At 45.6% G+C, this 13,611-nt stretch overlaps 1 protein-coding gene across 2 annotated transcripts in view; it reads left to right on the top strand.

Annotated features, from left to right (window-relative positions):
- raraa (retinoic acid receptor, alpha a) overlaps positions 1–12,518 on the top strand; it is a 75,787-nt gene extending 63,269 nt beyond the window's left edge. For both annotated transcript variants that reach the window (XM_061095109.1, XM_061095108.1), the window contains exons 3-8: positions 5,411–5,552; positions 10,697–10,857; positions 10,946–11,122; positions 11,260–11,464; positions 11,671–11,829; positions 12,080–12,518. In XM_061095109.1, coding sequence (XP_060951092.1) covers positions 5,411–5,552; positions 10,697–10,857; positions 10,946–11,122; positions 11,260–11,464; positions 11,671–11,829; positions 12,080–12,276 — 1,041 coding nt within the window. In that variant the 3' untranslated portion in view covers positions 12,277–12,518. The remainder of the gene's footprint in view (positions 1–5,410; positions 5,553–10,696; positions 10,858–10,945; positions 11,123–11,259; positions 11,465–11,670; positions 11,830–12,079) is intronic.
- The last annotated feature ends 1,093 nt before the right edge of the window (positions 12,519–13,611 follow it).

Consider the following 13,611-nt stretch of genomic DNA (forward strand, 5'->3'; position numbering starts at 1 on the left):
AGGTTAAAGGAGGCAGTTTGTGGTTAGATGAACACATGCAAGGTGTTGCTGATGGTGACAGGTGCCTACTCAACCATCTGACTTATTGACTTCAGAGCCAATACTGTGGTCTGTGTTTCCATATGCGCAGGACCAGGAGAGGTGAGAAGGAAAGGGGCACTAGAGCAGAGAGAGAAAAAAGCCACAGAGACGAAGGCAGGGGGCAGTAGCAGTAACAAACAATATGAAAGAATAATAAAGGGCACGGACCCCAGGGGGGGTGTAGAAATGCAGACAAAATGATACAGAGATGAGAGAGGCTGCAGGGAGAGGGGGAGAGGAACGAGTGAGAGGGCAGACTGTGCTCCTGGAGGCATGAACAGCCAGAGAGAGAAAGAAGTGAGTAGCAGATTAGGCAGACGGGGTTACAGCTGAACCCATTGACACCAAAAGAAAGACGGTCAGTGCACCAGAACACAGAGGGGGGGGGGGTTAAAGAATGCACAAAGGGAGGAGAGCACGGCAAAGCTCTGAATCTGGCACACACACACATACATTAATATTAGCCTTCAACACGAGCCCTCTGAGCGCTCTGTGAAACTTAACCTGCTCCCCAGTTGTGACTTTAAATAATTTAACAAAGTAAATAAAAGCTGACCCCTGTGCTGTTTTATTGGGGCAAACCAAACTGCTGCTGGCTGCGCTGCTTAGTTTCCCCTCTGCAGTGTGTGATGGGCCACATTTTTCCTAAAAATTAAATCCAGTTTTATAACTGTCTGAGTTTAGCTGCTTTAACTTCAACTTGACAATTTAGTATTTCAAAACAGTTTCTCACAGGTAGGAGAGTTGGTCATGAGAAACCTTGGAGCATGGAGAACATGTTTGTCTGCATGTGTGACAGGATGTTTCCCTCCTTTTGCTCAACGCTCAGACTCCAGTTATTGTTACAAATTGCAGTTTTCATGCTATTCATCAACACTTCATCTCAGAGCCTGTATTAGTTTTTGACACAATGCATAGTCTCAACCTGAAATCATTAAAACACATAGGTTCACGCTGTTGCACAGTGAACAGTTACCTAACTATCTGTTATGTGTCGTGCATTCAAAAGCATTGACTTTGAAAGTCTGCAGCCGTTTCAAGCTCTAATCTGCTTTTACTGCTGCCACTGGACGTTGCTCATCATTATCTAAACAGGGTTATAAGTGAAATAATGTTAAAATCTCAACTCCTGATTAGAGCGTGTCTGTGATTGTGTTTGACTGTTATAAAAGTACAGTGTGTGTGTGCAGTGGATGGGAAGTATGAAGGCTTATTTATGCTGCATTTATGTACGAAACATAAATGAAATGTAAATGTGTCTTTTGTCTTATTCGTAAGGTTTTAAAAGACGTACACAAACCAATAGAGACCACAAACCGAAATCTCTGCCTGTTTCTATACGTTCCTCACGTTGAGTGTAAATGAGCTTTAAGGACTCACAAAGTGGCACTGAACTGGGGGATGTTGGATTAAGTTATGGTTGTTATTGTTGTTTGGATGAAAATCTAAGCAGAATTAATGCTATATACTCAAGTTAATCATCTTTTATTTATTTATAGCTTAAAAATTGGATGCATGAGGCATCACACTTGTGAGTGGAGGGCAAAGTCTCTGCAACAGTGTGATAAACACCGAAGGAAAGGCAGACAATAGATGAGCCGTAAACTTGAGTAATTAGTTGTTTCTCCTTTGCGATCACGGCCTTGTTCCCTCCGACAGCACAGAAATCGTGCCAGACTTGACAGTGTAATTAGCTTTTTGAGGCTATTGTTCATCAGGGACGTCGCTGATGTTTCTATCTGTCAGCCAGCAGACAACGTGCGGCGCCGATTATTTAAGAACAATGACATACAATAATTTGATACATAGGTTTTATCACCAGCTGTTGACTCTCTCTCTCTCCCGCTCTCTGCCTTGTGAAACGTGGACATGCTGCATCTCAGGTAGAATTAACAATTTCAGCTACATCGGATTTTGGCATTGATTTTATTGAGATTTTTCTCCTCAAACCACTAGCGAGCTCTGCACGTCTCCCCAGCTGAATATGATTAGTTTCCAAGATATATTATGGCTCAGGTTGATTCTCTTTAACTTCAGAGAACAAACGACTACAAATTGAAACACATTTACTTTAATGATACACTGAATACGTACGATTACACTGATTAACCACAGAGGGAAAAGGATGAATGTGAAATCAAAGGTGATTAATGCAAAACTTTCCATTGTAATTTCAGCATGTTTGTCTGTGATAAAGTGTTTTAGGTCAAAGATAATGTTGACCGTTGCTTTCATTGCTGAATAAATGGTTTAGAGGAGTTTTTTAAACCGAGAGTTGTTTTAAATCTGCCTGTCTGCACACGTCTTGCCCCACTGGACTCTGTTCTCTTGGTTAGTAAATAGCTCATTAGGAGTAATCGTTACAAAATATTGGCTCCAACTACGAAAACATCCCCAGTCAGACATCTAGCTGCTAGTGCTCGGTCCTCGAGCCGTCTGCCTGCCCACTCGACAGCCGCAGTGCTAATTTGAAAAATTCAGGATGCCTTTGCCGTATCTCTGACTTCAGAGGAGATGACTGGGCATAGCACGCTCAATAATTCATCACTACAGGCATGTGAACGTATATGGTTGCCTCATCTGAGACTGGGGTAAGTCGAGGGTTAGCAGCGTCTGCTTTTGCTGCAGCATGCCAAACTACAAAGACGTTTCCTGGGGGCTGCAGCGAACAGAGGAAACAGGAGGGGGATGTTGAGCTCTGCTACTTGGAGACAGCTCGCTCGTTTGTTGTTTAAGTTCTGCCGCCCGCACATACTCACCGGCGTTGCATTTCTTTTGCCCCTGCAGATATTAGCACTAAAACATTAAATTTGCATGGCCACCCTGTCATGTTTATGTTTTTGTCTTGGAGGCACAGGAGCACGAAGCAGATAAACCTCCTTCTTATCAGCTGCAATGGGAGGCGGGCGACCATATTTCCAAAACTCCTAACTAATACGTCTTGCCCGAATGTTGCCTGTTTGCTGTGTTTCTATAATGGACCTGGTACCAACCATCCATCTTATGAATGTGTTGGCTGTAGCCATTGCTGCATTGTTGCTCCTAATAGTGGAAGGGGCACAGACACACACACACACATGCACAGACCCAGTAGGAGGCTGGGAATGCTGTCTTAATCTGGGTGTAGTGTGAAAGTCATGTTAAGAGGGGATTCCTGTGCTTCCCTCTGAACTCTCCAACCCCAAACCCCCCCTCACCCTCACCCCACCCACGCTTCCCCTTTAATGAAGCATTTCCTTGCACACAAGCGATCGGGAACGCACTCGCTTGCTAGCAAATGCACAAGGCTCATTAGGTTCTCCAGGTAGCGGGCTAAGAATCGAAGAGCAAGCGGCACATGCATTGACTGTTATCGTTTCCTGCTCTTTTCTCCCTCCCTCCCTCGTGCTACCGCTCTCATCTCTGAACCCTGCAGGGCGGCTGACAGGCCCGCTGAGGGCTCTTGTCGCCGGGTGGATTAAGCGGTGATACAAAAAGAGGCTTAAGGGCCGCAGGAAGCAATGACTCTTAAAAGAAGGAGGTGGATGGGTTGTGAGGGGGGTGGTCAGGAACAATCAACTGGCCCACGAGCCAGCGGCAACGGCCAATCAGGAGGTGCTTTGAGAGGGCACCTGAGCCTTATGGTGTCAGGAGGGAGTAGGTTAATCCCCTGGTGACATTGGGGTCAGGGTCGGGGCACTGTTGGATCAAAGAGGACATGATACACAAATACACACAGTTACACACAGTTACACACAGGCAGACAAAGACTGCAGACTTGCCCCCTAAGCATCAGCAGCTGGAACGAATGTCAACCTGCAGGTCTTGTTCTTTCCCCTTTATTCTCTGGGAGGTTTTCTGGAAATATTTTGCAGGTGTCTGCTGTTTTCCAACAATAATAATGTATGTAATGTTCAGTGAAGTCAGCAGGCGAGGGTTAGATGAGGTGACCGTATGAGGGCCGAAACAGCTCCTCCACCAGCTGGAGGCAAAGTCTGCCATGTGTAATCAGCGCCATCACACACACTGGCGGCACCAGCCCAAACAGATGCATGACAAAGTGTCGGCCCTTCCTCGGCGGAGTTCAGCAGAGGCCGCCTGAATCATCTCCGCTGCATGATGGCGGGAGGGAGGCCAGAGGAGAGGCCGGTGATCCGGGAAGGACAAATTGCGGGCTTAGGTCCACCGGCCATCTGTCGGGCTAGAAGAGCTAATCCCCCCGGCATGGGCTGGGGCTCCGTAGCAGCTACCACACTGCACCACACCCACCTCCCTCCCTACCCCCAGGCCCAACCCCACCCACCCTCCTACCCAGCAAAACATAACCCATGTCCCAGTGCGTCACATCAACACTGACTGACATTGACCTGTATAGCATTTGTCCCCGGCCTGTGCTTGCTGAGAGCTCACTCGGTTGTGGTTGATTTGCATTAACCTCTTTTTATCTTTCTGACACACAAGGAATGTTAAGCAATAAGGGCACAGAGGTCAACATTGATTTTATTGGGGTTGAATGGAATTGAATAGAACGCAGTCGTGAATGGCGTTCCAGCTGGTTTGTCACTGTTGTTTATATATAACACACTTCTCGGTTTCTCCATATCATAAAATCACAAAATACAGGTTACGTGATTAATGCTTTTTGACAGCGATATTGTAATTTTATTTCCTTCCTGTCAAAAACTCCAGCTGTTTTCCCGCTTCAAATTTGCCTCCCCAGTAAGTTTATGTCCCAATCTTCTGAGCTTATTTTTGGCAGGTGGAGCTGCTCTTAAAAGAGAGTTTTTAAATTATTACTAAGGGATGTGGGTTTCGTGTGGGAGGCATATTTTTGCTCTGTTCCTTTCTCACTTTTGTGCAAAACATATTTTGTCTTTGAGGGAATCTTTCATTTCAGCCAAGTGACCAAACATAAGCTCATTAGAATTTATCATTTGCTTCATATGACTAACCTTTTAAATGTATTCTCTTGTTTGTTTTGATCCAGTTATATTGAAAAGGGAAATGAGGGGGTTTTGGTTCTCCTTCCACATCATATGGCCTGTTATAATTTAATACATTTCAACCTTGTGAGTCATGGAGGATGGATGAAAAGGGAGACTGTAAACATGGCCTAGATATTTGCAATACCAAAATACATACAGTAATGAAAGCAGTGATGTTGGTAGATAACCATATGACAGGCGGATTCACGAGGGCAAACAGCACAATTATATTTGCACAGCAATTTAGCAATTAGCTGCTCTGTTTGCAGATACCGCCAATTTGCTGCCAATCCCTCCATCCAAACCTGTAGTGCCTCTCTCTGTTTCTTCTCGTCGCCTCATCTCTCTATCCCTTTCTCACGCAGGGCTTCTTTCGGAGAAGCATCCAGAAGAACATGGTGTACACTTGTCACCGGGAGAAGAACTGCATCATCAACAAAGTCACCCGCAACCGCTGCCAGTACTGCCGGCTGCAGAAGTGCCTGGAAGTCGGGATGTCCAAGGAGTGTGAGTGTAAATACCCCAAGTTACCTATATTGCCCTGCTCCCAGGGCGTTCTTGAGCATGATTGTTTTTGCATGATGTCTTTGCATAAGTGTTTACTAGTGATGCACATCAGAGCGGCGTGAAATTCCGTCATAATTTATTCACAACTGCTTAAGTATTCCAATCAGATTCCATACTGCTTATTACACGCTGTTGGTTGAAAATCCCATCTTGTCATTTCATTCATTATAAATAAATAAAATTCCTTGACTTCTTGGTGGCTATCATAACTGGTAACAGTAACATCAAAGCTGTTTCTATTAACTATCCCCTGTCAGCCTTTGAGTTGGCTGTTTAGGTTGTGAGGTTTTAGTTTAGTTTGAAGAGAATCTCTGCGGTGAAGGCGAGACAAAGGGCAGCCGTGGTGCAGGCTGTCAGTAGCAGTCAGGGTGTCGCCAGGCTTGGCAGGCCTCCGTGATGAATATGTTCTCACCTGCCGAGAGTGAAAGAGCAGGCGTCTGCTTCCATCATTGCACCCCGGGGGCTGTGTGAACATACACACTCGCACACACACACACACACATACGCACAAGCAGTCAGACTTGATAAAGTAATTGGTAGAGGTGTGACCGCAGAGAACTCCGAGGCCAGCAGGGTTTATTTTTTTACGTCAGCCAAGTCACATGACACAGACACTAACAAAATGTGTATTGGATACAGTTGTACCTATACATACAGTAGAAACACTCATTAATAGGGCATGTGGTATATTAAAAATAGATACGCTACTAAAAAGTCTAGCCTCTCCTCCTCTCACGGGCTCACACCTGTAAAAACACACATGCATACATCCTCCCTGGCTCCATGTGTCACTGCCTCCCGTCTTCCCAGCGCTATTTACCTCATCTTTCTGGTACGGAGAGAGCAGGGAGCGCTCCCCATGCCACAGCACTGTGGTTTACAGTAAAAGAAGTTATCCTCCAAGCTCCTTACCTTTGAATGGGGCCATTAATCATGGTTAGAAGGATCACAGCAGCCGGCTCTTTTAAACACACACACACACACACACACACACACATACACACACGAGTGCACACATTAAAGGAATACACTAGAGTTGGGGAGCCATCTAGTGGTGAAGATGCAGTAAAGAATAAGGGAACAGTTTGGTTTTCAGACAGGATTCTAGGCTAGAAATTTAGTTATGGGATGGATATTGACCCTTTACTCAGCTGCTTTTTAATTAATAGCTATTTTCTTCTATTCAATTGTGGTCACATATTGTGCACAGATTTTTCATCTTGTGTCGGCCAGCAGTGACTTTGACAAGTGAAACTGGTCTTAGCTGGTGAGGAAGGAGAGACTGACCATCTGGGGCCAGCAGGGAGTCTATCTGTCCCCCTTACACACACACACACAGAGAATACACAAACACAAAAATACATGCGCATGCATTATTTCATGCACACACACAAATTATGTGCATACAAGGTGACTGACACAAACTGGTATTTAGAAAAAACAGCTTTAACCTAAATACATTGAGACAGCTCCACTGAAACAGCATACAGTCTCTGTCAGACACACACACACAGAAGGTGGACCCCCCTGCCAGCTCTTGGGGGACGTCTGGGTGACCTTGCGTCTGCCGGCAGACAGCTCCCGACAACAGTGCCAGGCCTGCTGCCAGGTGGCAATGCCAAGCAAGATGGCGCATAGGAGAAAGGGAAAGGGGGTGTTTGGAGTAAGAGGAGGGTTACAAGGAAACGGCTGTAGTGTAGGCTGGTGGCACATTGTTATTAACCTGACAGTGTGTGGTTAGATCAATTATCTTCCCATAAATAAATCATATAAGTTAAAAAAAAACATTATCTATAAGTAGCAGGGGAGTTGGAGCCAATCCCAGCGGACATTGGGCAGGAGGCGGTGTGCACCCTGGACAGGTCGCAAGCGTATTGTAGAAAACTCCAAACGGAAAGAACCAGGATTCAAACCAAGAACAATCTTGCTTAGATGCAGCAGGGCTAAAAAAAAAAAATTACATTTCATATCTAGATATCAAAAATTACAATAATATTACAAAGTAACATTCATGCTCACTTTGCCCTCAGGCCAGTGACGTACTTTGCAGCATGGATGTGGTCATGAGATGAGTAACAGGTTGGGAACAAACGCGTCTGTTACATAAAACAGTTGGACATTTCTTTTGATTTGCATTTTCCTCTTCGGATAGTCTGTAATTTATTTAAATTTAAATAGGGGAAATAAAGTATGCTAAGTGCTCATAGATATATAAGTGGTTGCAAGCCATGCAGATCCTAACCTAACCTTTGCTGTGTTTTAAAGGATCACTAACCCACCTTAAGTAGCCTCTGTGTATACAACGTCTAATTTAATTAAAAGCATATTCATACTATAGTTAGTTAATTCCCACTGCTGACATTTGCCTATTTCAAGTTTTTTTTGTTCCTGAGAGGTGATCACATGGTTCAGTTGCACAATCCTCCAGTGATAGCCAAAAGTAAAACAAGTAAAATAAGATGAAGCAAAGAATGATGTAGAAGTGAGGAAGGGGGAGGATAACATCAGCCTGGAAGGCAGGATAGTGGAGTGAGATGAAGGCAGAGGGAAGAGTACTGAGAATGAAACTCAGGAATTGAGAGAGAGGGAGCAGAGGGAGGGAGGGAGGGATGAGAGAGGCTGGAGGACAGAGGGAGGGAGGGAGAAAGTTTCATCACTGTCGAAGGTGGCTCTGCGCTGCGAGCAGCAGGAGCGGGGGGGAACATTGACATTTTTATCTTTCCATTGAATTTAATCTGTGTGATGGACGAGCTGCCAGTGCTTTAATTTTCCTCACACGAATTATCCCTTTCTGCCCACCTCTCTGTCTTGTACACAGACACAAACAGGCACACACACACACACACACACACACACAGAAATACATACACACTGAGGCACTAACAGAAATTGTCTATTAACTGCACGTTGCAGCTAAAATCCAGAATGAGAACAAATGATTGAGTTGTGTGTGTGTGTGTGTGTACACGTGTATGTGTACATCTACACTCTTACAATATTCTGTACACGTTGCACACTGGCTCTTGTAAATCATTTTTATGCAATGAACATGTAACCACAAACAATTCAGGATGCAAGTCCCCCCATTAGCATTCATATTCTCATAATGCATTTTGAAAGATGCATTGCTTGAAGTAACACCCACACCAACATAAAAATGCACACACACACTCGCGTACATAATAAAAAAGCAAGGCAGTATTTCTTTCATTTGAGCTCCCCTGCCACAGTCCCCCCCCCTCCTCCAAGTTATTGCATGTGGCAATTCGCCATGACAGATCGCCAGTCGTGCCTAATAGTTCTTTAATGACTTCATTAAATTGTGTTGTGCGGCTTATGATTGTGCTGCCAATTTGTCAGTGCGGGTAATGTCTGGGCACTAGGGATGCCCCACTTTTATTTGTGAATTAATTGGACATCGATTGTTTTGCGGCCCACCCGCCCCCCCCTCCCCTCGCGGCAGACAGGACGCAGATTCCCAATCGGTGCCACGAGCAGAGCCGGCCCAGATACGTTCAGCAGCTCTACTACCATTTTATGTAACTGGCCTCAAAAGCTAACGCTTGTTTGCGAGGGTGTTCCTCCGCTAACTAAGTCATAATTAGCGCATTACGGCTGTGTACTGATCTGCTTGTTTTCACTAAAATGATTTACATCCTGAAGTAGTGTAAAATATCAGTTGTCACACTTTACTGCTTTGTTTTCCACTGCAGGACTACATGTGTATGAGTGACTGTGGTTACGCTAAGCTACCACATGAGTAGCAATAAAATGCCGGAAAATAAAGCATTACCATACTCCATCTGCACAGCAGGGTCTTCTTGGTGTCTTGTTTTGGCGACAGTGCTTAGCAGTAACATAGTGCAGCATCAGACTTCCAGCCCCCGCCTTCCTCCTTCTCCTCATGTTCTCCCAGGCAGGGAGGCCTGTCTGTGGGCTGATGAATGAGCAGCAGCTCCAACTAGTGCATCCCTGCCTGGCCCCGGGCCAGGCCCCCCTGTCACAGACACTGATCTCCCATCAGCCTGAGCTCTCTGGCCCTTAATGGTAAAGGTTAGGATTAAGACGAGGAAAATCTGATCTCAGGTCAGCAGCTAGGGGGAGATTCAGGTACCCCGAGGGGAGGTAGAGATGAGAGAAATGATAGAGAGGATTTTAGGGAGGGATGGGCCGGGGATTTTAAGCTAAAGCAATACAATTTTAAAATGGAGACATAGCGTGCGCCGGGGAGAATGGAACAAAATGAGAGTACAACGAGGCAAGCGAGAGCGTGTTGTATAACCAAGAGAGAGGGAGAAATTTGTGACAGAGAGAGAAAGCTGGAAGGTTTTTTCTTTAGCTGAGCAGCCGAGCCCTTTAAAACCATTAGAGGCAGGATATTTGTCATATTATGTTATTAGATTAGCCGGGAACCCCTAATGAAAGCTGTGGCAATTTGTCAGCCTTATGGATAGCTCCATCCCCCATCACTATTTATCAAGTAGCACCCCATCTCACCAGACCCCCACCCCCACCCCCACCCCCACCCTCAACACACACATACACAACCAAGTCATAGCTAAACTGCACCCCAGCGTGGATAGGCCGGGAGAAATGGATGGAGCCTGTAATGGGATTCCAATGCTAAACACCCTGCCTGGTGTTTTTTGTCATTTGGGGTGAGCAGACTATTCTCAGCCAGATGCCCGGAGGGAAACAACACTGGATTATTTCAAGTTTTTTTTCCCCTCACTCCCATTACCATAGCTGTCTGACAACATTTATCTTATGGCCGTAGATAAGAGACAGGCTGCGGTTGCTGCTGCTCTTTGACAGAGAGGGAACATCCTTCCCCGCTGATGACTTTGATCATGATCTCAGTTTTCCTTGAGGTGGTGTCAGGTGGTGCTAATGTCTGACACATAGCAACCAGGTTGTGGTTGCTACACCCTTTCAAGCCATCTCATTAGCATTGCTGTTTCATTGCTTGCTTTTAACAGAGATACTGTAATAATCACTCTATTTAAATGTAGATGAATATAGCTTAGATGTTTGGTGCGACCACCATACCAATCCCTTTGTCCCCCCTCCTTTTTTCCCTTTAGCTGTGAGGAATGATCGGAACAAAAAGAAAAAGGACGAGAAGAAGCAGGAGTGCACGGAGAGCTACGTGCTGAGTCCCGACACGGAGCAGATGATCGACAGGGTTCGCAAGGCACACAAGGAGACGTTCCCCTCTCTCTGCCAGCTGGGCAAATACACTACGGTGAGTGGTGTGACAGGCACTCAGTTACAGTTACCTGTAGATTTGCGATCACCTGTTAATATATAGAATGTATATTCCCTTCCTGCAGAGTAACAGCTCAGAACGACGCGTGTCCTTGGACGTAAACCTGTGGGACAAGTTCAGCGAACTCTCCACCAAGTGCATCATCAAGACGGTGGAGTTTGCTAAGCAGCTGCCCGGCTTCACGACGCTTACCATCGCTGACCAGATCACTCTGCTCAAAGCCGCCTGTCTGGACATCCTGGTAAGAACAGCCCAGATTTCCCTCCCACACACAAAATGCCACCAAACACTACCTAGATCTGTAAAAGGAAACAGCGTAGTGGTTAGAAATGTCTCTCCAAGTGTCTGAACAATCTGTTCTGTCTCTGCTGCCCACAGATTCTGCGGATCTGTACACGCTACACACCGGAGCAGGACACCATGACTTTCTCAGATGGACTCACGCTCAACCGAACTCAGATGCACAACGCCGGTTTTGGTCCCCTCACCGACCTGGTTTTCGCCTTCGCCAACCAGCTCCTCCCTCTGGAGATGGACGATGCGGAGACGGGGCTGCTCAGCGCCATCTGTTTGCTGTGTGGAGGTACAACAAAAAAACCTGAAAAACCTACAACCAAAATGTTGCACGTGAATCCTCTTAACACCTAGTTGAAGGACCGGATGTCCCCTCTATCTATAAATGAAGTGGCCATGCTGTGTTGTACTCTTTCATTGAGCACCACCTAGTGGTTCTTGTTGATCATGACAGTAGGTGGGACACACAAACATTTTCTGTGTGTTCGTCTACAGATCGTCAGGACTTGGAAGAGCCGGAGAAGGTGGACGTCCTGCAGGAGCCCCTGCTGGAGATGCTCAAAATTTATGTAAGGAAGAGGAGGCCCCACAAACCGCACATGTTCCCCAAGATGCTGATGAAGATCACTGATCTGAGAAGCATCAGCGCTAAAGGTTTGTGGTCCACACTTGTTATTCGTGGTTTATCTGTAAATTGTGTTAGACGGATACTTTCATCAACCTAAGATTTATTTAGGCTAAAACATCACTGATAATTCTGAACATCTGGACATTTTAGAAATGTGTCTTGCTTTTTTCCATTTCCTATCAAGTTTAAATGGAGTACGATAGAAAGAATGAATTGGTATTTAAAATTGGTTTTGTCCGAACTTTGAAAGCTTATATTTTCTTGTCCCTTCTCCAGGCGCTGAGCGTGTCATCACCCTGAAGATGGAGATCCCCGGCCACATGCCCCCTCTCATCCAGGAGATGCTGGAGAACTCAGAAGGTCTGGAGAGCGCTGCCGCGAGCAGCCGGCCGAGCGGCGCCCCCCCGGGAAGCTGCAGCCCCAGTCTGTCCCCTAGCTCTGCCCAAAGCAGTCCAGCCACACAATCGCCATAGTAACGGCCCACCTTTTAAAAAAAAAAAAACATGTCCTCACAATGCTCTGTCTCCTCCCTCGGTGTTCTGAAGAGGAGGAGCGAGGGAGGGGGGGCCTGGACTCTGACTGCTGAGCACAGGAGACTGGCTGAGCCGTGCTCCTCCTCTCCCAGGACACAAACCCCCTTCACCTCCTGACCTGCTTTCCCTCACTCTGGAGCACCGTCTTGACTCGAGGGGAGGTGAGGCCGGGCCAGGGCAGGCCGGGGGGGGGGGGGGGGGGGGGGGGGGCGTCAGGATGCCTCCAGAGAGACCACACCGTAAACACTGCTGATGACTCCTCCATCTCCCTCCACTCTCCTCTCCATCGCTGCTCCTCCCCTCTCCACCTCTCTCCAAAAGACTGAAGAAATGGAATCTGGATGCAGTGGAGACCAGTGTTGAAAGGAACTGAGACTGGGCGGGACATCATGGGACAGATATGTGGACGAGGACAATGCATACCGACTGATTTGACGAACACCAGACACTTTTTGTTGTTGTTGTTGTATTCTGAGGCAGACTGCGAACTCGGGACTTGTCAAAAGACCCCCCCACCCCCCTCCTCCTCCTCCTCAAAGACTTTGGGTCTTTTTTTTTTTCTCTTTTTCCAACTTAAAAAAAAAACAGATTTCATACAAATATATATAAATATATATAGAAAAGATAAGGAACTATTGTGTTTGACATGTCCAGAAGAGAATGAATGGCAGATTGAAATGAGGACATGTCTCTTGAGATTAGAAACTGTTGTACTGCTTCACTGTTTGAATCGTTTCATACCCTTCACGAGTATTGAGAGAGATGTTTCCGTTTTATCACATTTGTACAACAATTCTAATTAACAAAAAGCAAAAATATGATAAAATGTCTCTCCAGTCTACACATACAGTACAAACACACACACACACACACACACAAACATACACAAACGTGCACAGAAAACAAGTCTCAATGAATATCACCTACTATTCCAGGTTGGATTTGTTTTCCTTTTTTGTTTTTCTTTTTTTTTTGCTTCCAAGAGAATGGATAAAAATGATTGTATGAACTCGGTTGTATGATATGGTCACAGGTCCTTTCAAGAAATCAAATTAATGAAGATTCATTATTAAGGTGTATTTTAAGTAGCCTTTGAGTTTGTGTATATAAGCTGTATTCATTTCTTTAAAACTATGAAGAGTTTTAGGCTTCACCTGATTTTTTTTTTTTTTTTAAGAATACCTTTATGTGTTTTTTTTGTTTATAGGTTTGTGATTCAAGAAAAGACATTTTGAGCACATTTTACTGAAGGAAGTTCTTTCGTGTTTCGTGTCC

The sequence above is a fragment of the Limanda limanda genome, chromosome 21, assembly GCF_963576545.1.
Source record: "Limanda limanda chromosome 21, fLimLim1.1, whole genome shotgun sequence".
NCBI lineage: Eukaryota > Metazoa > Chordata > Actinopteri > Pleuronectiformes > Pleuronectidae > Limanda > Limanda limanda.